General features: G+C 41.9%; 1 protein-coding gene across 1 annotated transcript; it reads right to left on the bottom strand.

Moving 5' to 3' along the window:
• Positions 1-1,456: 1,456 nt before the first annotated feature.
• Positions 1,457-23,160, bottom strand: kcp (kielin cysteine rich BMP regulator; the record flags this gene model as incomplete). The annotated part of the gene is made up of 41 exons (XM_080504723.1): positions 1,457-1,876; positions 2,416-2,716; positions 2,801-2,965; positions 3,050-3,151; positions 3,230-3,341; positions 3,468-3,640; positions 3,948-4,090; positions 4,350-4,452; positions 4,650-4,738; positions 4,826-4,925; positions 5,087-5,169; positions 5,261-5,381; positions 5,709-5,791; positions 5,898-6,071; positions 6,657-6,750; positions 6,829-6,911; positions 8,045-8,309; positions 8,437-8,610; positions 8,688-8,770; positions 8,846-8,936; positions 9,080-9,162; positions 9,267-9,440; positions 9,547-9,717; positions 10,152-10,334; positions 10,554-10,647; positions 10,741-10,823; positions 11,197-11,290; positions 11,835-11,920; positions 12,014-12,113; positions 12,311-12,401; positions 12,544-12,629; positions 12,704-12,783; positions 12,866-12,959; positions 13,044-13,126; positions 13,700-13,862; positions 13,975-14,045; positions 20,216-20,390; positions 20,486-20,778; positions 21,325-21,397; positions 21,902-22,425; positions 23,052-23,160. The coding sequence occupies 41 exons, from the start codon at positions 23,158-23,160 to the stop codon at positions 1,659-1,661; spliced, it is 5,667 nt and encodes a 1,888-aa protein (XP_080360849.1). The 3' UTR covers positions 1,457-1,658.
• Positions 23,161-24,381: the final 1,221 nt, after the last annotated feature.

Here is a 24,381-nt window from a genome sequence, read left to right as displayed (position 1 = left end):
TTATAATAATTCATATTGACAAATGCAACAGATCAATAAAGGTGTTTGTCCCTACATACATCTGAGTTGTTACCTTTTTTATGGCTGCATGGGCTTCACTGGTGCTGGAGGAAACGTGAAACACTTTGCGGTACAGGAAACTAACGTCCTCAGAGGATAACTCTGCACCAACAGACATGCCCAGGGACTGGTACAGACCAGCAATGTATTCCTGAAGTGAAACATTTTCAATTTACACTAGCAAACTGAAAATACAAGTGCCCAAACAACATCACATTGTCTTACCTGCTCCATGTTTTCTCCACTGTGGCCTGATAAATTATACAGGCTATTCCTATGGTTACAGCTGTCCTCTGGACAAGCTGCTGGATCAGTTTACCAGGAATGAAAAGTGACAGTGTGTCTGCCAGGGGGAGACAGAGGAAAGAAATGTGATACAAAAATGTGTGACATATTATACTTTTGTGAAAAGTCTTATGTAACTTTGAAATACTAGTTGTTGATAGGTTAGTATCTTATTGTGTGTTGTGGTAGTACACACAATATATATGCACAATGTCAAATAAAAAAAGGGCCTGTAATACATGATATTTGATTATTTGGAAAGAAAAAAACAGAGTACAAAATTGATCAGACTGACACGTTACCTGTTATGTAGTTTTATGGAGCCATGCCACAGAAAACAAGCTTTTGGGTATAGGTTTTAAAAGAGACTGCATATGCTTTGAACTGATATCAGTGGTGAGCAGGTAAGTATTGTTTTGGAGTGATTAGTACTCTGTTCTCACAGCAAGAAGACCCAGGCTCAGGACCTTTATATGCAGGACCTGCATATTCTAACTATAGTTCTGTCTCAAATACATTCTTGTGGTCCAGTGGTTAGCATTGTCTGTTTCAGGTACTCCATCTTCTTCTTACGATTGTTATATTACAGGGGGGGCTTTAAATTGAATTTAGAAATGTGATTTTCTATACGAGTAACCAGTCAGCTTCACCTTTCGAAAGACTCTTACCCAGAAGATACAGATATAGAAGACAGATGGAGTTCTTCATGTGTATCTGACCTGAATATTGACTGACCAAGACACTCCCAAGCAGTCAAACATTGAGATCGGAATCTAACAAACAAGTTTTTTTTTTCCAGGGTTATAATGAATAATGACGCCTTTCACTCAGTCTGAACACAAAACAAATCTCCAGAAACAATATTGAATTTTTTATTTGCAAAAGTGAAAAGAAGAAATAGATTACCTGAGATTCCGTAGCTTTCTGTGTATACAGTAAGACATTGCACAGTGCAGACATTTGATACAGTACAATATAGCTCTTTTGATAGTAAATAATACTGTAAAACAATATAAAGACTGTGGAAAACACCTTGTGAATTTCTTTTTCAAAACACATGGAATAAGCACCAACTTTCAAATAGAATTTAAATGACAAACCTCTGTAGTAAAAATATTCAGTGCTATGTATACCAGCATTTATAAAAATATAAATACTTTGTCAGAGTCAAATTATAGAATCCACAGGTTCATCTGAAAATGTTTGTATATTAATGTTTCGTATACAGTAATAGTACAGAATCTGACATGGTGACATGATGCGTGTGTGTGTACGAGTGAGTGACCACTTGTAAAGGACTAGTTCAAACATCTTTAGGATTTGCCATGAATGATTTTGGGGCACTTTTCTGGCTGTATGCAGGAGTTGTTGTGCAGGACCAGACCAGCAGGGCACTGGCAACCTGGGACACAGGGCTTGAAGCAGTGACTCTCTATCACTCCGAGGGGCACGTCAACATTAAAGCAGGTGACAGGACAAGGGGGGCCACACTCGTCGAACACAAAGCCCCTCTCCACAGGACAGCCCACAGCTGTGAAAGACAGGAGCAAGAAAGAAACATTGAAACACTGAAAACAGTGTGACCTTTAAGGATTCAAGCATTCGGTTAGTGAACCTAACTTAACTATTCTTCATTTAAGATGTCACAGGAATGAATTGATTCAAGACCAAAGTTAGTTTTTTGAAAAAACGAAAAACAAAAAACAAAACACATTACTTACCATTTTGCATCCATTGAAATGTTCAGAGTGTCCAAAACAACAACAATGTGCAATAGAGTGGGATTTTTAAAGGTCGAGTATGTAAGATTTAAGATGATATAAGCATCAATAAATCTGCCTTTTCATAAGTGTATACATCATCTTGATCTGAAAAGTGTGATGTGAGCCTTTCTTATCTACATACGAAGCTAACAAGTCCATAAAGGACAAACCAGACAAACCAAAACCAAAAGCCAAAAGCAAGGCAGTGAGCGTAGGGATCGGTTGGTTGCAATGCACATCCTTGCCACTAGATGCCAGTAAATCCAACACAACTTACCGTTTCAGTTAAATAGTGTGCTCTACTCACCACACAGTGATGCGCTTCTCCACTGCAGGATGACTCCAGCCTCTCGACATTGGCTGGCATAGGCCTCCAGCGTGTCGCACAAACACTCATCGCTGTTGGCCCCACAGGCGCAGAGGTCGTACACGCAGGCTGCGTACCAGGGCTCAGGAGGCACGACGCGATGACAGGGCCTAAAGACAGTGGACTTCAAGACCTTACAGCGGGTGTTAGCCCCCTTCTTGGTCTGGTAGCCCGCTTCTTTGCAGGGGTTGACATCTTCACCCGGACGACAGGCTGAGACAGAATGGCTACCATTTGTGACCTTAAAAGACAAACAGTGGTACAATTTACATGCATCCAAAATAATAATTCATATTGTATTCGGCCTCTCCTGTGTATCTCTTACCCTCCAGCTGTTTCCAAATTCAGACTCTGACAAGCTGATTCGTCCACTGGGCATTCGCAGGTCATCCTGGTGGTAGTTATTGAAGTTCCCACAGAGGCCACAGGTTTGGTCCTTATAGGAGCCCGGCACACTCACTTCCAGGTGTGAGCGAAGACTCCACAGCACCTAGAGGTGTCCCAGTGGAGATTCAAGATTGTTGCAGTACGGGTAAACCACAATGACCTCAAGATACCGAAAGCAATACCATACCTTTAGCCCAATGTTTGTGTTGAGTAAAATGGTGTTGGTTTGACGCTCGATGTAGATGAATGGCTCTTTGAGGAATGGCAAAGCCACGACTTCATTGTTTACCTGAAGAGAATAAACATGGCTGAGTGCTTGCTCAAAAGTGACTGTTTCAAACTAGTTGCCGTTATTTTACACACAAACCTTAACAATCCAGTCCTGAAGGAGCTGCACAGTGATATCCCCCAATAACACAGTCACCTCTTTAGTCCAGGACACTCCTTTACGTCCACGGTCGTCATTAGTCACTTGAACACTGCAAAGAAAGATGAGCCATTGTCCTTTACAAATTTGATTCTATTTAGTTTTTTTTTGTGTTTTTTTAATATAAAATATAAACTGCTTCATCAAAAACATGGGTGGACTACAGAGTTCCTCTTACCTGAAGTCTCTCCCCTCACAATCCTGTGCGAAGACATAAGTGCATGTTCCCTGGAAGTGCAGCATGCGGCCATCGAAGGTGCGGTAATGGGGGTCGCCGAAGGCAATGCAGGTCGCTGGACGAGGAATGCAATGAGGGCAGCACAAACCTGGGACAACTGCAGGCATCTCATCCTGATAGCACACGCACACGCACACGCACACGCACACGCACGCACACACACACACACACACACACACACACACACATACACAGTGTTACACAACATGGGTAGCTATGATAAATTCCAGAGACACGGTGGAAGCTGAAAATCAGCCCGGAGGGACACACCACTGAGATACTTGCCTTTCTTTTGCAGACTGAGGGGAATGGGATTGCACAATGAGGAATAATGAGAACATGCCACAGTATGATGAAGCCCATATATGTATGTGTGTGTGTGTGTGTGTGTGTGTGTGTGTGTGTGTTTGGTATACTGACTGTTGCACAGGTGAGGGGAGGGCAACGCTCACTGTGACAGTGTACTTCTCCGGACACACACGTACAGCTGGTACACTGATCCACCTCCCACTGCTCATTAGAGTGATACTCGGTGCCCTGGTACAAACACGACGCCCCTGAATCTGCAGTACACAAAAGACAAAAACAAACCTGTTGGACACTCAGCATCCGATCCAATAACTCGATGACTAACAAAAGCAAACAAACACTAAATGATACCGTCTCCAGCAGATTCTTTCGTAAACATGGCCTATGCATGCAAAACCCTTATTTGAAGACAGTGTTATTCTTAGCTGATCAATCTATTAGCATGAACATAACATTTAACACGTTTTATACCGGATCCGAGTAAATCAGGCCTTTGTGTCTTGGTGGACATACCTTGACATTCATGGCAGCATTTACCGGGAATCTTCACTTTGTTCTGACCAGTGAGGCAAATGACAGGCGGACACTCTTCAATGTTGCACTCAACAGAGCCCAGCTGAGGATGCACACAGACAGAACATTTCCCTTCAGACGGCTGAAAAGATACACGATCCAAAAACAAACACATACTTTGTTAAGGACAATGGGGAAAAAAATGACACTCGTAAAGAGCATCCTCTTTTTGAAAACATCGAGGCTGCAAAACAAGAACAACCTTCGTAGACGAAGCACAAATACATCTCGCCAACTCACAATACAGGTACATTTAACACAGTCATCGGCGCTGTCCGTCCAGCTGGTGCCGTTAGTCACACGTCTGTTTTGTCCCTCGATCACACAATCTGCAACGACCAGTTCAGATCAGAATTTTTTTGATCCCAATAAACGACAGCGGTAAACTTCCGGCCATTGATAAAATTCCAGCTCACTTTTACACACAGGGCAACATAAGTCTGGAGAGTTGAACTGTTCACTTCGCGGGCAATCCAATGGCGGGCAGGCTTGGTGTAAGCAGGTCCAGGTCAGATCCTGTGATGGAGACAGACGCAATAGAGATAAAAGAGCCAGATGTGAAATGTATACTATCTTTATTTTTGAAGTATTGCAGAGATCTTGCCTTTCGGTGTGTTCAGATATTGCTTGGCGTTAAAATGTCATTGGTCATAGAAGAAAGGCTCAATGCTGTTTACCTTACAGTGGCAGGTAAAACAGGGATCATCTGTTGCCTGCACCTCGTTGCCGATCAGTGCAGCAGTGCAGTTACTGAGAGACTCTAAACAATCACAGATAAGAAACAAACAAGAAAAATAATGCAACGAGAGCATTGACAGAATACAGAGTGTAAACAATAAATTGGTACTGACGTGTGCAGACAGGACAGCAGGAGTCTGGTCCAGAAAACAAAATGTGGTTCTTGGGACAGTCAACGAGACTTGGGCACTGCTTTCGGTAACAGCGCAGGTGTTGCTCTCCATCTGGCGTCACCTGAAACACATGAAGGCTGGATTACAACTGGTACCATCACTGTCGTTCATCATTCATGTGTGTGTGCTACCGCTGCAGGCCAGGCCTCATCTTTAAAGTCGTTTTGTAACACTGTTGCTGATCACACCTGAAGTAGTCATTAGTTACTATTTGAGATGTAATCATCTCCAGCATTCATTATTCAATTTTTCCTTTTTTATTGTTTATATTTAAATATACATTTAGTTACTACAACAACTGAATTACAAGAGAGTTTTTTCCCCCCCAAATCACTTATTTATCACTCATGTTTAATGTACAGGTGGTTTTTTTGTGTGTGTGTCATACCTCACATGTGCAGATCTGACAGGGATCATTGGCTGGATGGAAACTCTCCCCTGGTCCATAAACTTTGCCCTCAAATATACAGTCTAATCAGAAAAAAAGACAAAAAGAACCCAAACAAACAAGTTCAATTACCGAAAATCAATCAATTACCGAAAAGAAAGTTGCGAAACATTGTGTGAACTTTCTTACCAGCACACATTGGGCAGCACTCCCCCGGCACAGTGATGTGGTTGACACATGGAGACAGACATTGCACTTCAGAGCATGTAGTCACTCCATCCACACACATACAGGTCATGCAGGGGGTGGAGTCTGCAAACCAGCTGCTGCCCTCTGGATACTCCTCCCCTCCATACATGCACCCTGAGAGTGAACACTTTAGTCAAACATGCTTTTTCTTTTCTTGTCTTTGTAATCATCTTATGACTAGATTAACTGGATTTATGTTCATTTTGTGATTGTGCAAAATTCCATAAAGTCCAAGGACAGGGTGTTTCTATTCATTTTGCAGAGATAGCATCAACTTTCAACATCTGGCAGTTATTAAATGTTACTGTGTGTGTGTGTGTGTGTGTGTGTGTGTGTGTGTGTGTGTGTGTGTGTGTGTGTGTGTGTGTGTGTGTGTGTGTGTGTGTGTGGTGTGTTCACAGCCCTGAACATTTTATAGATAACATAAACCTTTTTGGGGCTATGGTCAAAAGCAACATAATAATAATAATAATAATAATAATAATAATAATAATAATAATAATAATAATAATAATAATAATAATAATAATAATAATAATAATAATAATAATAATAATAATAATAACAACAACAACAACACTAATAATAATAATAATAATACGAATAATAATAATAATAATAATAATAATAATAATAATAATAATAATAATAATAATAATAATAATAATTAAAAAAAAAAACTTTCAGAGGAGCATTTACCTCGACAGCGGGGGCAGCAGGTTGCTGGATCCATCACTTGATGCATGCAGGTCAGCTTGGGACACTGAGGAGATGAACACCGCACCTCACCTGTCTGCAAGTGGAAGACTAATCGTTAAGACTATTAAAGGGAAAAATTGAGATGGATTGACAAGATGTATGATAATCGGACCTGGCAGATGCACGTAGAGCATGGGTTTGACTTCTGTGGCCATGTCTGTCCATCTCTGAACTGCTGTCCCTCGATCATGCACTCTGAAACTACAGTAGAAAGAAGAGATAAATCAAAACAAGAACAGAAGTACACAAAATATGTGTTTTTCTTCAAAAAGCTTGTAGAGAATGGCATGGTCTTAAATATTGCTGTATCATCATGTGTAATTCTTGTAACAATGGGCCTCATTTACTAAGATTGGTTGTTCAATGTTCTACATTGCAAATTCATGCAAATAGATTGCCCTTTCGCTTTGTGTGCATTTTGTGGATGATCAACTAAATATAACACCATGAGTAACATGAGGCACTGAAATGTTTTATTCAAATGGGATTGTGAATTTGTATGCATTGCTTGGCACGGAGTGATCAGATGGAGCTGAGCTCCCACAAGGACAAAATAAAATGACAGCATGAAGTTTGATGTGTTGGTGGAGGAAGTTATGAAACTTATCAGAGCGTGACAGCAAATAAATCTGAAAATGAAATTGAGGTCATCGATGATAAACTCAAACAGAAACCTTGAGTAAATCAGTGAATCAGGCCCCATGTGTTTAAATATGAAGTCTTCTTAGTAATGTAAGGTGTTTTTTTGAGTAAAAGACAAATTAAAACTAAAATTAAAAACAATGTTGCAAAAAAAAATCACAATACAGTAGAAAAGTTTATTTTTTCCATAATTGACTTAAAATGTTGAAATTTGATCTTCTGTATATTAGATTTATTACACATAATGTTTAAATCACTTTTGTTTTTCATATTTGTATGTAATGTCCTATAAAAATATATCACAAAATGAAATGAAATGTCTGTATTTTTTATATAAATATGAAAAGTAGCACACAAAATGAAGCTTCTTCACAAAATGATAAAGCATTTTCTGATGGATAGACCTTTACATACTTTTTACTTCTCTGGAGTTAGTTTCTACTGTTATAATAATAATAATAATAATAATAATAATAATAATAATAATAATAATAATAATAATAATAATAATAATAATAATAATGATGATAATAGTAATAATAATAATAATAATAATAACAACACAACTGTTTGTGCTTCCTGATGAAAAATTATAAGCTGCCTGTTGGCTTATTTTTTTAAAACAAGGAGCCTCAGAAAATAATACACAGGCATGACATTATTTATCCAGACATATGAAAGGGTACCTGGACACTCAGGACAGCACTGGCCCGGCTTGACAACAGGGTGAAGACAGTGCGTTGGTGGGCAAACGAAGGGCAAACAGGTAACTGTGCCTGTGACACAGGTGCAGCTCTGGCAGGGGTTGGATGAGGATGTGAAGGTCTGACCGTGGGAGTAGACACTGCCCTCATACTGACAGGAGTCACAGACTGGACAGCAGTCATTTGAAGGAACAGGGTGAGCGCACTGCACTGGGCACGGTCTCCTCTGACAGCTCACCGCTCCATTCTGTTTGGAGGATGAGATGATGAAATACGACAAATTAAATATACAGCAAAATCATGTAGAACAATCCACTCCTGAAACTGTCTTCGCATAAAGCTGATACAAACTGAATGTGTGTGTGTGGAAGTACCGAACAAGAGCAGAGCTGACAGTGGTCCTCCGGGTGCGGAAATCGTTCTCCATTGAAGCATTCTCGCCTTTCAAAGTTACACCCATCACACACGTTGCATGAACATCTATCCCGAGTTGGGTGGTTACACGATGTATCAGGGCATCTTCTCGACGTGCAGACCACCTCTCCTCTCTACCGGGGAAGAAAAAGAAGAGCTGTACCGTAGGTGTGAGGGTGCGGCATCTTCCCGACGCATCTCCCCCACTTACTGAACATGTGCAGTCCTGGCACTCTGTATCTCCTCCTCGAGCTCTCTGTCCATCAGCATATGTCACACCTTGAAAGTGACAACCTGAACACACAGCCAAGCATCAGTTATTTGTTTACTCGACAGCACCTGAGCGGTGATTTTATGCGGGCTGAATACCGTCACAGCTGGAGCAGCCACACTGGTCCCTGACCGGGTGAGGACAGCGGACTTGTGGACATTGTTTCCTCAAACATCGAACTGAACCACCCTGTAACAGAAGTGTGTGGGACATTGAGTGTCAGGAGCTGGACCAAGTGTGTGTGTGTGTGTGTGTGTGTGTGTGTGTGTGTGTGTGTGTGTGTGTGTGTGTGTGTGTGTGTGCGTGCGTGCGTGCGCAAGCACTGATGCTACCTGGCAGACACAATCAGTACAAGGGTTTCTTGGGTCAGCAACAGACTGTCCATTATAGAGGAGTGCATTGTTATAAAAACAGCCTAACAGAGAAAGAAAATAAAAATGTATGTTATCATTTTGTAGTCATGTAGACAAATAATAAAAGTGAGGCAGATGACAAATATTAAAGCTTGACCAGACATACGTTCGCATTCCCCACAGCATTGTCCAGGTTGTTTGTAAGGGTGACTGCAGTCTGTACGACAGTCTTTCGCGGAGCAGACGACCTCGCCCCCGCGGCAGTAACACACACTACAGGGGTCACTGTCGCTAAGAAAGTCGCTGCCCTCAGGATATTCTTTACCGTGATACATGCAGCCTGCAAGCAGGACTCAATTAGATATATCTTTGATAAAACATCCAAACCTGAATGTACTGATGTAACTGGTCTGTTGTTTCTGCAGAGTCATGTTACTGTTACTCACCCTCGCAGGACATGCAGCAGTGTCGTTGGACTGGGTGTTTACAGTTGGCAGGTGGACAGCGTTTTCTCTCACACCGAACAGAGCCTTCATGGCAAACACATGCAGAACACCGGTCTGATGCATCCTCACATGTCTCTCCCTTGGCTAGTTGTCGACCCTCATATAGGCAGGCTACAATAGAGATGTGTAGATTATTCATGATGCAAGCACCTATTCTTGTATTCTTGCTTTATCCAAGCTAGTTTCCAGACTGTGGCGCAAGAGCTTCATGGAGACACATGCACTCACTGACTGCCGTCACTTTTTGCAACCGTGATTGAGAGTGTTACAGAATATGTATCTTCAATGAATGAATATGTTGATTATACCTATTTTTGATAAGGAAATTGTACAAAACCTGCAAAAACAATTATGATATAGGATAAAATTATGACATTGGATCAAATATTATGTGTTTTATCACAAAAAAGACCAAAATTCTTGCATGATTGCTCGCTATTATGTTGTTAGTCATTATTGCATTCTTGGTTGTTAAATGCTGTAGATACTGTATCTCAAAATTGGATTGTCGCCATATTGTAGCCTTCAAATTCAAGAACTTATACCATCACAGGTATGGCAGCACTCTTGTGCAACAGGGTGAGAGCATGATGCAGGGGGGCAGGGCTTCTGTTGACAATGAACTGCCCCATCATGGCAGTCGCACGCTCGGCAGTTGTCCGTGGGATGCTGGAAACGCTCCAGGTGTCTGTACGATCTTTGCTCATACACACAGCCAGATGGAGGAGCTGCAGGATCAACCATGAAAATGATCATTCGCACAGTTCACATTAATACAACATAGTAGTAGCAGAGAGTTAGAAATGTAGCAACTATATGATCAGTTGGTGAAATATGAAATTTCAACATTTGCAATAGGTCATATTTGAATCTCTTAGCAGGTTGTTTTCTTAAAAATGGAAATTCTTTCATCCCAGTGTGCACTTGTCTTTGCTGCACATCCTTACCGGGACACTGGGGACAGCACTCTCCCCTCACAGAGACAGGCTTGGGGCAGGATAATGGAGGACACCTTCTCATTAGACACTGGACGTTCCCATGCTACAAAAAAGCAGTGTATATGTAAAAAAGATAGACAACAGGCAATAAACACAAACTTGATTGAGATTTGATTTTTTGAGATTTGACCCTTACTAAGCAGGTGCAAGATCTGCATGGATCCGTGGGATGGGGAAACTCTTTTCCATCACGGTACTCTCTCCCAGCATGGCGACAGACTGAGTAGAGAACAACTGTATAATAAACATTTGGATCTTTCTGATGAATAAATATTTCTCATAGCAAACAAATATGGTCTAGGACATGTAATATATTCCCTTTATCTCCTTGATATTTGTGCTGATGCATCCTATATATTTTCAGGCTTCATTAAAAAAAACGGTCTTTTTTTTTTCTTTTAAGGAAATAGCTTCTTGTCAATGGTGATGGTTTTCACCTGTACCTGTACCTGGGTCACCTCACTCCAAACTTCCCTACATGTACTTGTTCACGCTCCCTGTAGTTGGCACATGACTTCTATCTGCTATTTATATGTATTTACTTATGTAGTGAAGACCTAAATAAAAAAAGAAATCAATGGAAGCCAATTACCTCTGCAGATTGGACAACACTGATGTGGATCTCTGATGGGGTTGGAACAATGAACAGATGGACACTTCTCTTCATGGCACATTACATTCCCAGCCTGAAATTACACATCATGCAAGCAGATAGCAACATCAGAAAAGAAATCTATTTGTGGGCTTATAGTTTGATCCATGGAGATTATATGTAATATATTGTGGATGCTTTCAGTTTGAAGGGCATTTGTGCGAGTCCCACTTTGAACATTACACTTGAATCACAGCATTGTGTGAAGTTTGCTTTCTTTATTTTTTTTAAATTATGGCAGCTTTGGAGTGTTGGGTCACATTCACGTTATGTCTTGGTCACATGTAGATGAGAGATAGCAATGCATTATGATTTCAATATTGAAAAATAATAGGTTTGAAAGATATTATGTGCATGTTCATTACATGGTCAAGAAAGTGTGAAGTCATGTTGTGGGAAGATGCAGAGAGGATGAATCTAATAAATACTACTACTACTACTACTATTAATAATAATAATAACAATGGTATTTATGTAGCACTTTTTTGTCAAAAATAAATGAATAATCAAGATATACCTTAAGTGACAATCCTTAAAATCCACACATTAACCTGTTTGTAGTTTGAGTACAAACTTGCCTTACACCTGCACTGCAGGCAGGGCCCACTCCCAGCAGGGATAAACGTTTTTCCATCAGCATAGACTCCTCTGTCATACTCACATTCTGTAGGAACAAACACGCACCTTTTCTTATTTTGGCATGAATTTGGGGGAAAAATACAAAACTGCATGAAAAATGTACTTTTTTTCCATCTACCATTGCATGTGGGGCAGCACTCTCCTTTACGCTTGACTGGGTGACTGCACTTTGGTGGGGGACATGATGAATCCATCCGATCACAGAAGACTTCGCCTTTCTAGCAGGGAAGGGGTTCACGTGTTACACTCATAGAGTATGCTGTCAGAAAAAAAACTTGAAATCCATGAGCTGTAGTCCATTCACATATAACAGTTCAGAGACGCCTGAGATTTTGTACCACCGGATCAGAAAATCTTCACCAAGTTATTTGAACTCCAGTCAAGAAGCCACTCTTTTTCCTCTGAATAAACTCACAGTGCAATGGCAGCGGACACAAGGGTCTGTCTTGGAAGAGAACTTCTGTCCATTCCGGTACACTTTGGACTCATGATCACACTGGTCACACCTGAGGGTCACCAACATCAGATTGTGCATATTTTCATAACAAGTAGATTTAAAATCAACCATCCTAACGTTTTCAAGGATTCCAATGTGACACAGGTTGATGACAAAGGTGATGTAAAGGAGGCATAAGGCAGGTTTCTTACCGCGGACAACACTCTCCAGGATGATGCACAGGGTTGCGACACTTCATTGCAGGACAGCGAATGGCTGAACATTCCACATTCCCGTTCTGGGAGAGAATGGTCACAAGTTCAATCAATGTATCTAAATACTTAATCCACATTTCATAACTGCTATACATACCACACAATGACATTCCTGACAGCGGTCTCCAGTAGGAATAGCGGCTCCTTTGGGATAATCTCGTCCGTTGAAAATGCATGCTAAAAGATACACACAGGCAAAGACTGTCTCTTCAATCTGATGAGCACATATTGGACAAACAAAATCAACGCGGAAACCCACCATGACAGTCTGGGCAGCACACATTGGATGGAGGGGGAGCAGGATTTTTACAGGGAGTGTTACAGTGCTCCCGTCTACATTGGACATTGCCTTCCTGTTGAGGGGAGATAAGTGTCGCTTGAAATATAGACAAAGAAAATTTGGGTAAGTGTGTCGATATCTGGTTGATCAGACTCACCGTACAGTAGCAGATGTCACAAGGATTGTCTGCTGACCTCCACTGGGCTCCATTATCATACCGGACTCCGCCGTGGGTGCAGCCTGCAAGCCAAATACTTCAGATAACTAACATTTTCAGGTGTTTCCAGGTGGTGTTAGTGGTTAAATGTAAAAGGACGAACAATGGTCCACTAAATTCCACACCCCCTTTTGAGAGATTGTAAACGTGCAAGATTCCTAAAAGTGAGATTAACGTTCTGTTAATCTAGATCTAGACCTAACTGGTGAGCTGTTTGCTGAGGGAGTTTTGAGTTTTGTTCTTTGTGGTCCCAAAGTGGACCGTGTGGTCAGTGGTTGTGGGAAACCCAAACACAACAAGATCTAGAGATAATATAATAGTAATGTATTACTTTCATTTATTTAAAAGCTTTAATGTATTTCTTTTATTAATATATATTTTATATTTCTTTGTAAAGCCTTTCAGTATTTCATTAATTTCTTTGTAAAGCACTGTGAATTGCCCTGTATTTGAATTTGAATGGTGCTCTATAAACAAATGTGCCTTGCCTTGCCACAGCAAACTGCATGTGTTCTGATATCTCTACTGGTTCAGTGTTAGTGGGGCATTGGATTATGTCACAGATTATTGCTGTGGAGAGGTTCTGTTCTCCTTACTTCTGCAGTCATTGGGAGGAGGCGCAGGAGTGCAGTCATTGGGTGCGGGTGGCGCGGCAGGCGCAGGAGAGCAGTCATTGGGTGGTGGCGTGGCAGGCGCAGGAGAGCAGTCATTGGGTGGTGGTGTGGCAGGTGCAGGAGAGCAGTCATTGGGTGGGCATGGCTGGGGAGGGCAATCCCTGTTACAATCCTATTACCAGAGCAGAGTAACATAAGTAAGAGAGGAGGGTGACGAGATCAATACATTTTTCTTTGGCTGTGTGTCAAATGCTTACATTGGGTCGTGTCCGACAGTCTTCGGCTGGTGTGTACGACACATTATGAACTCTCCCATCCGGCTCACATCCTGAGAATGACACAAAGTCTTTAATTAACACTGAGTATTAAGTTTCTAAGCGTGTATTGAAGTTTTAACTCATCGAAGTGTTTACAGATATGTAAAGGAGAGATGAGGAATGTGGAAATATGCTGGTCACTCCCTTTGCCCTGTTTGTCTCCACAGGATTCCTTCACCTTTTGAGTAAAGTCACCGGGGAACATCTGGCTCTGCTCTCTTTCCAGTAATAACAGAACAGCATGGCACTGATGTAATATATACATGCTTGCTTTCAGACACACGTTTTTATGGACTGCAAGCATAACCAGAAGTGTTTTCAGACTTCCAGACATGAATTACCACCAAAGTCAGGTTGTAGGAGTCCATTAACACTGAAAGAAATTTACTGCAGGAGAATATTCCACACACAACAAGATCACGTCACAACCATGGCAACATCTCTAATTTTGTGGCTGAATTAATATTTTGTATTAAAAATATGTTTCCAGCATAGTTCATACCATAATTGTCAGAGAAACTTTCCTCATTAATTAAGTATTTAATTTGGCCATCAAATATTACATTTGCTCAGCTGATACATTATAGGAGATAATCATTTTAATGACAAGTCTGCGAAATACCGAAACAATGTGTTTGTTTGTGTGGGGAGGCATTAATCACAGAGTGAGAGCGAGCCTAGTGAGGCTGCCTACTGTGCCAGCAGTCAACAGGCATTTCCTACAGCAAACCAAGCGTGAGCAAGATCAAAGTGTGAGGGAGTGTGAGCCTGTGAGTGTGTATCAACTCAGTGCCATCGGAGTCTTTTGGCCTACATGCAGAAGCAATTAGGGGAAAGACAGATGAAATAGCTGAGATAATGACAGAGGGAATCATCAAGGGGGTTAGAGGAGGGACACTGGGCTATTTAGGAATGTCCATGGCAAAATTACACATAATAGTAAGGAAAGAATGAAGTTCACATCACTTTGTTGGAGTTGGAGAGACCTTGTGAGATGACAGAGAAACATGAAGTACAGTCCCACCTATTTGTTTCATCACACAATGACAAGCGGATTTCCAAAATTATCACAAGCTTCAACTATACCAATAAAAGAAATGGCATGAAGTTAAATACACAGGTACCATTACATGCAATGCAAAACTACCACCCCTCATAAATCAACTGCTTCTACTAGTTTATCCTCTGTCCTTATGTTCTCCAATGACTAAAATGCTTTTTGCATAAAAGATACACTACATTGAAAAATATTTTCTGACTCTAGCTGTATGTTTGTTGCTGTGGCTGCAGGGCACATATCATATTTAGGAACTCTTCGTCTGAATACATGGTCCCTTTGAAAATAAAACAAATAAAAGTGGACAAAATGCAGGGGTGTGCAAACCTTTAACACCAAGGGTCACATGCAAATGCTCTCTACCTAATCGGGTAGAGCTGTTGACCCTTTAGCTGTTGTAGTTTGGACACCGCTGACCTAAAGCCAAAACGAGGCTCACAAAAATTTACAAACATAGATCCGAGGGGAATGTTGTACACGACTCACAACCTTCATGTTATGCCTTAATATATCCACTCTAAATTTGACCACAGGTGAAATATTTTGTTTTTTGTTGTTCTGATACATTTCATTTGTTGTATCCATCATTTTAACTGTTATTTTTCTCTTTAAATCTTGTCTGTTTCCGTCAGCTCAGAACAAACTTTGTAAGTACAATTGTGAAAAAGTTCATGTCATCCTGCTTCTTTCTTCTGTGACATGTTCCTTATTCCTTTTTTTCTTCTCCGCAATCAAGTGTCTTTTTTTTTTTTTTTTTACCAGTCATGGCATATCAGGTGGTTTCCAGTAGTTGGGTCACGCCACTCTATGAAACAGGAACCACAATTGCGCATGTTGCAGACAGCCTGTGGGTAACCTGGGCAACGGGCATCATGGCAGAGGTCGGGGCAGGTGATTGGTGCAGAGCCAAGGGGACAGCCGCTGTACCAGTGAAGCTTGAAACAAAACCTAAGAAGAGTGTTTTAAAGAAAAGTGGATCATAACTCGGAATGAAATACCAACTGTTTTGAGAATTATTTGTTTTATCACACATGATGTAGCTAATGATGTAGTAGCCCTCCAAAGCCAGCTGACATTCCGCCTATGCGATGCACCAGGAGCAAGCTGCATGGCTCTGCTATCAAAAAGTCATTATTTAAAAAAAATCTCAACTTCTTCAATATAATCATGGCTACAAAACTGACTGTGAAATTTACTGGACTGTAGCTATCAATCCACAGTGCGAGTATAGACTGTGGACCTGTTTGATCAATTGTTCAACCTGCAATTACTCACTAAGCTGAGCTTGGAATTGGCTGTGCAAGGCTTTAGTCCGCTCATTCGTGTGGTGCAGCTACCTGCGATCTGGGGTGACTGGAAGCCATATCTTGCTCCTATTTTGAGTCTCTGCCATGTTATCACTTTTCGAGGTATTTGAACCCACCCAGTTCTGATCCAGTTGGCAGTTTACATTGCGGCATTTGCCTGGCAAAAAAGTCATCCAGTCCCATGTGGCCCAGTGTTGGGGCAAAGAGGTGATGGGAGGACAGGTACGGGTGATATGGGCTAGAACTTCATCACTGGAGGACGATAACTGTTGCTGTACGTGGAAGTAGATACGAAGGTAGTGCGGCCCATTGAAAAACCAATTACAGCCGTCTTTATCATAGCCATCTGTTTGAAATCCAAATGCATCAAACCCATTGCGATCCAAGCCAAATGGGTCAAACCCATGAATGTTATAGCCATTGTCTCTAAATATCTCCAATATCGTTTTGTCTTTGTGTGTCATTACATCCTGCTCTTCTTCATCATGCTCCTTCATCCATTTCTTCTCAAACACAGTATCCCTGTGTATGCCAAACCAAGTGACATTTGAACGGTTGAACCCATAGCGATTGAAACCAGACATGTCGTATCCTTCCCTGTCAATGGAGTCGGGGTTGAAGCCGTCTTTAGTGAAGCCCCACCTGTCCCAACCACTTCGGTCGTACCCATCACGATCATATCCATATTGGTCGAAACTACCACTGTCATGGGACATCGACTTGTTAATGCTGTGTCGCTGATATTTCGGATTACCTTGAGGGTGTGTTTGAAAAGATGTAATATTACAAGGTGCACCAATGGTAATGGGCACATACACAATGCAAGCCTGCTGCTGGGAGAAAACCACATCATTAGAGTTAACATCAAAAGGCTTCATCTTCATATGCCATTGATGAGCAACTTGGTGATAACTAGATGCTTCCCTTCTTGATGCAGGTTGGTGTTTTTCTTGCCACTGCTCCCACAGCTTGTCCAGGAATGCTATGTGTGACAGGTATAAAGGATCATAAGCAGCCAGAGGAGAAGCCATGTGACCCCCGACCCAAAGCCTGAACAGCCCAGAAAAGGTTTGCAGTGACTGGGAGAATACTTGGAAATCTGCCTGGTTTATAGTCTTATGCAGGGTCACTGCATCTGGCAGCCACACCTAGGGAGTAGCAGAATATCATTAAAGACAGTTGTAGTATGGAAGATGCATTTTCAATCAAACACGTGCAAAGCGACATGACAAACCGAAGAGTTGAAACTTCGTCTCAGACAAGGCTTCCAGTAAAAATCGGGAGTCAAGGCCTGGGAGGGGTGATGCCGCACACAGCCTGTCTCTGGTTCACCGTCTCCCCCAAATAGTCCAGCCTGCCACGCTGCTGAGGACTTCATTGATCCAGAGTCCACTGTCCATTCAAAATACGGAATAGCCATTTTACACGATGACACTGATTGCAGTTCATGCTCCACTAATCGTAGAAAGTAGCGGTGCCAGGGGAGGAAGAAGGTGTGATGTCCTGCCTGGGGGGCAAATTCAGCTCGCAGGAGTGCAAATTCCTTCCACACAGCTAAATTCAAAGGTATGGATAAACAGAGAAAAAAGACAAATAAACATAATAACATTTTCATAAAAACAAACAGATATGTGTTTTTAAAGGTAAGAAAAATGACATTCACAATCTCACAGTCTTACCTGGCTGGGCATAGAGTTTCTTGATTGCCCGTTGATATAGCCGCCTCTCTCTCAAAGTCAGATCTCGTATCTCTTTACGTTGGATGAAGTGTCTGCACACACAGTCCACTTTGCCACTTTCTGTGCATGTGCAGTCTTCACGGCTTTGCCTGTAACTTTGATTGGATCTCCAGAGTTTTTGTTGGGAGAAGCAACCACAACCTCCACCACAGGCCACATCAGAGCACCTCATTCCAGGAGAGAAGCTCACCACCTGTGTTTGTTCAGGTTGGTGATTCACCAAAGCTTGACACTGTGTGTGAGTCAGGTAGTCACATGTAAAAGTAAAATCCAGATCAGCAGTGCAGTTAGTTTGTTTGGGGCTTTCTTTAATATCTTGAAGTTCCTTATGAGGTAACCCAGCATTGCTGTACAAAACGTCATCCTCCATTATAAGGTTGTCATCGCCCAAGAGAGTCCTGTTCACGGATGTGATGTTGTATTCATCCTGGCTGTAATGCCATGGCTCACTGGGATACCTCTGCCTGGGTTTGCGGAGGCAGCATGCCCCCAACATGCACTGATTTCGACAGGCATTAAAGGAGGGGAAACTATTGCTTCCATTTCCCATGCAGTCAAGGAAGTCCTCACAGAGCCCAGATGTAGGATTAAAGCCCCATCGGACGTGAAACGACTGCACTCCTTCACAGTTGTTCTCTGGTTTGGACACCGAACAGGTCTGCAAATTAAGGAGGGGGACACAGGGCCTCTTACCCAGCCTTAGACCCAGTTGCAATACCCACAACCACACTGACAAAAGACAAAACTAAGACAGGCACTGCTATTGGGCTCGCCCAATGAAGCAGACCAGGCAACGCTTTACAGTGGTGCAACCAAAAACACCAGGCAATAACATTAGTGAACAAACTGACTAAAACAGTCATATTAAAGGAACAGTATGACATTGTGAGAAATACACCAATTCATCATTTTGTCCAGTCTGTTAAAAGCTAAGCAGGAAAGACATATTAGCCTTTGCACTGGGAAGAAATTGATCCTGATAAACTCCTGCTTTATTGGGGTGACTTTTTGCAAACATATTTCCCACAATGCCAGATTCCTACATTACTACTAATATAAATCATATTATAACAGAACAAAAGGTGTGACAAATAGAAATGACCACTAAAGAAAATGTTCTATTCCACCAATTTCCAAAGTGCAGGAGTTGGACTCCCCAAAGATTTTCTCATTATAAGATGTTATTGCAAATGCCTGCTAGAATTTGTTTGCAATATAAAGCATGACTTCTCCAGTGCGAGTTAATGCATTTAGTTTGAAATTAAAAAGAAGAGTCCGATCCACACTTTGAAAACCACTGTTCTATATAATATGAGAAACACCAACAAGAATTACTGCAACGCAACATTTCTCATTTGTAACTGTGACCCACCTCAATCATTTGAAAAGCCCTGGAGACCTGCCATGTAATCAAACGTACAATAAGAACAAGTTCGAAATCAGTGACAAACTTAAAGACACTGACAGGATGCACATGAACACCCATGACTCAACACACTAAGATGAGCTGATCTGTGCAGATCTACTTCAGCCCAGATGCAGGCATGCGCCACATGCATCACAAATGTTCAAAAGCAGAAAAGACAGATATGTTTTCTTTTGATAGAAATGGTGGGAATCTACTGCAGTCCACTACTTCAACATGGCCTTACAAATACCTGTCTCTGCTGTCTGTGACACACTGGTCCTCTGTGGTTGGAGGGACAGGAGCAGTGAAAGCCACCGGGGTCAGAGGTCAAGGCGAGACATGTGCTTCCATTTTGACAGGGGTTAGACAGACAGGGGTCTGGAAGAGGAACTCCCATCTGCAAACTAGCTACTCAAGACCGTTTGTCTGTATTAAATAAATTATGTACAAAACACCAAGATAAAGACAGATACTGTTTGTGTGTGTGTGCGTGTGTGTGTGTGTGTGTGTGTGTGTGTGTGTGTGTGTGTGTGTGTGTGTGTGTGTGTGTGTGTGTGTGTGTGTGTGTGTGTGAGAGAGAGAGAGAGAGCGAGACAAAGAAAAGGATGTAGAGAAACAACATGAAAATAGAGACAGATTTGTCATGTACCGGTAGATGTAATTGAATCACCTCCTTTGTTGATGACAGGTCGACATGACACCCTTGCAGATATGCAGGAACAGACAGTGTTGACATCAGTCTGCCAGGTCTGACCCTCCTGCATTTCACGTCCTTCCCACACACATCGCCCCCTCACACATTCACATCCTTCCAGGTGTCTTACACGTGACTGCAGGTCTGCATTCTGTCAATTGAAAAAAGAAAGAAAGAAAGTGAAATAGGTTCCATAATGGTTTTTGAAAAGTCATACATTTCAAATTTTGAAAACGCAATTGTTACCTGAGTTCTGACTATGTCCAGCATTCGAGCCATCTCCTCCAGTCTTTTCTCCAGCTTCCTCATCTTGTCCTCTCTCTGTGCCTGAGCAGAGGGTTTTGGCCCTTGAGGAGTTCCAGGAGGCCCATACACCGAACCTCTGTAGTGTTGATCGCTCTGAATGTCCCGGACACGATGGTTGATTTCTTTCTTATTCCTGTGGTTTGTTTGAAGTTTGGTGAATGAAGCATCCTTACTTTTATCAGTCTGGGAATCAGGACTACGTGCCTCTGTGCCCTGAGATGAAGATAGAGTATCTGAAGACAGCGGAGACATGCAGTTTAATGTTAGGAGATGGTAGCAAGAGATTGCAGAAAAAAAAAATGTCTGAATGTATAAAAACAACTTTGGAGACTAAACAAACATCCTGGAAAATGCTCTCGAAATTAAGGCTAACGGATGAATAATAAACAAACTGTTGAGGAGTCTTTCAGCTCGAGGCCCTTATGATTTAATGCAATCACAGAGGTCCCACTACTGAACTTTAACTCTCGGTTGGAATGACAGGATGGCCTTGTTGTTATCATGTAACTCGAAATGCAATGCATTAAACCAAAGGGAGAAACATAATGGTAAAATAAACAAAAGGGGAATTTTAGCCCAGTCTCCCGTCAAACTGTAACAGTGTAATCACATGGAAAGCCCTGCAGCATAATATGATAACGAGATATTTACATGTACAGGCACGTTTCGCTCAACCTACAGCACATTATGTAGCGAGCAAACTAGAACCATAATGTTGCAGACTGTGGTTACAATGGAGAATGAGAAAACCCAGTTGGAGAAGGACATCTTTTCTTTACCTGTACCATTGCCACAATTCCATGGGCGCTGCTGGTATGCTTTCAGTGAAATTTCAGCTTTCTTCAAATATCCCTGCATCAAAAAGCACACCCATGTTCAAAACGGTGCAACACGTATAATGCAGACAAAGCCTGAAAAAAAAAAAGTTTGGAAATGTGCTGGTCACTAAGCTAGTGACCAGTGTGTAGAGGAGGAGCTGGTTTGTTAATATATGTATTTTGTTGTACAGCACACACGTTTAGTTGTGTTGATCATGGTACTGAAATAAAAATTTCCCAACTTTTTGATTGAGTGTATATTTGAGGCTTACTGTATTTCACGTCTATTTGGAATTGCTAATACCGTTGCTTTTTTTCTTTTATTTTGTTTACTTTATTCAGTTTCAACAATTTTGTTGAGCTATGTAACAATTTGAGAAAGGCATTATATAAAGGTCATTATTGTTAGAAATCACTCATTTACTGATTGCATACAATGTAAATTCAAATGAGTTTGACCCTTTGAAAGCAATTCATTATTTTGTTTTTGGGGGGGTGGGTTGATAAGACCAATTAAAAAACAAACAAAAAAACTTACATTAAATTTGGTTTCTTTCTTTCCTGCCATGCTGGCAAGTGTGATGACAACATCTTGGGGCAGCTCCAGGCTTGAGCTTGATATTGGTAAGACTGCAGGTTCTTCACAGTTGACGAAAAATGTCAGTTTATCAGGCTCCAGGCTCACTGCCAACTGGACTGATTCCTCCTGGGAGAAAGGATTTCTCCTCGGAAACTGAAAACTGGAAAGGCCTTGAGCTCTTCCTCCAGTCTGGTAGTCGACACGCAGAGTCTTGCTGACAGTGGAGGAGACGATTTGGAGAATGGGCAAGGATGCAGACGACAGAGAAAAAACTGTAGCGTTGGATCCTGATGCCTGGTGGCCAACCACATGCACACCAATGCTACCCTGAAGGTTGGAGTACAGAAAGTGGGAATATTCCTGTGGGAGGGTTAAGTGGGGGGCTCGAGGACGTATTTTATACATGACAGTGTTGGAGCTTTGCACTCTGGTCACACCGCTTCTTGGATGGGTCATGTTCAGGGCAGCCAGGAGGTCTATCACTGGAAAAGAGAACAGAGACTGTCAGATCAGGCGGGTGGCACTGTGGTTTCTCGGTTATGATGACTGTGATTCTGTGTGTGAGGATATTAGAGTGAAGCCTCTCATCAGTGGGTATGGGTAACACACCGCTGCCCCAATGACCTCAAACCACCCAGCAGGAATCATGCCTCTCGTGTAAAGCAATAAATCTTACACTCTTTAAATGTGGTAGATTCTTTACAGCTGGGAATTGACATATTTAGAATGTGTTTGTCGTCAGTGTAGTTTTCCACAAGTGTAAATGAGGCACATGTCAAGAATTTTAGTAACCTATACTCCAAGCATACTCCATATTTCCAATAACATTCTGTTTGAAATTGTTGTTGCATAATATCTTATGGTTTATATATCCCACCAATCACAATTTAATCCATAAAAAAATCGATATGATGAGAAAGACTTTATTGAGAATATTTTTTATCATGTGCGATTTTTAAGTGTCAAATTCGAATTGAATGACATTTAAAACAGTTCTATCTTCATATTTTTCTTCTTCCAGATTATTCTAGAATTTATATGGACAAAAAACAAACAAAACCAGAATATAACAGATCAAAACAGTAAAAGAATTGCGTGTTCTTCTCACCATTGTCTTGGTTTGGACCGGACTGTCCGCGCACCGTCACAATCCGCGCAAAGAGCCACAGCAGAGTGATCTCCAGCAGAGCGAGCGTCCTCAGCGCGCCGCGCTCCATTCCTCCACCGGGGAAAAACAATGATAACAAACTGCAAAACCTCATTCCAAACACCTCACACGAAACCCATTCTTCGCGTCGTCCTTTAAAATACCGATTTCGTGGATTGTGCGCTGAAGGTTTCTTCCTCCCTGTCCTCAGCGAGCAGACTTCTTAGGACGCACAGGGGGAAACGCGGAACATCTGGATGCTGCTGGCGGGGCGTCACTTCTCTGCAGTCACACACTCACATTCACCCCCGGGGCCGGGCACCAGACTTTCACTCAATGATCACTAAAGAGACCGGGTATTAATTGCCAGGTTGTCAAAAAGAGAGGGCATGCATGTACAATAAAATACAAAAAGTTCAGGTGTGCAGAGCGCATGAGGTCACTGGCTCCTGTCTCTTCCCCGCCTGGCACACAAGGATGTCTGTGAGTGAGTGAAGTCGTTCTTCCTATATTTCCTTTTTTGTAAAGGAAAAAAAAACGCTTCTCCACCCAGTACTGTTCTGTAGTGTTGAATCCCAAAGACCCTGGTCGTGGTAATCAGCTAAAACCCGGTATGGAGACTGGATGGGAGCCATACTGAAACGGGCAAAAAAAAAGAAAAAAAAAAGTGTGTGTGTGTGTGTGTGTGTGTGTGTGTGTGCGTGTGAGTGTGTGTGTGCGTGTGTGTGTGTGTGTGTGTGTGTGTGTGTGTGTGTGTGCGTGTGAGTGTGTGTGTGTGTGTGTGTGTGTGTGTGTGTGTGTGTGTGTGTGTGTGTGTGTGTGTGTGTGTGTGTGTGTGTGTGTGTGTGTGTGTGTGTGTGTGTGTGATGGGGGAGAAAGGGAGGAGGAAGTGGGGGTAAACACGAGTAGTCATGTTTCATTGCTTTGGAAACAGTCCCAGGGTGTGCAGCCTCCCCATCCCACCCCAACACACACACACACACACACACACACACACACACACACACACACACACACACACACACACACACACACACACACACACACACACACACACACACACACACACACACACACACACACACACACACACACACACACACACACAGTTTGTTCATGTAGTATTCTTGCATTGCGCCCTCACACCCACTATCTCTGAGACATTCTGCACAGAAAGCTAGACGTATGCCCCCATCACTTCATGAAGTATTTTGATGGGATAACATATTCCATGGAGCAGAGGGAGTTGCAAAAAACAAAACAAAAACAACATCTTATCCATCACAAGCAG

The sequence above is a fragment of the Blennius ocellaris genome, assembly GCF_963422515.1.
Source record: "Blennius ocellaris genome assembly, chromosome: 11".
Lineage (NCBI taxonomy): Eukaryota > Metazoa > Chordata > Actinopteri > Blenniiformes > Blenniidae > Blennius > Blennius ocellaris.
This window is presented reverse-complemented; position numbering and strand designations above follow the sequence as displayed.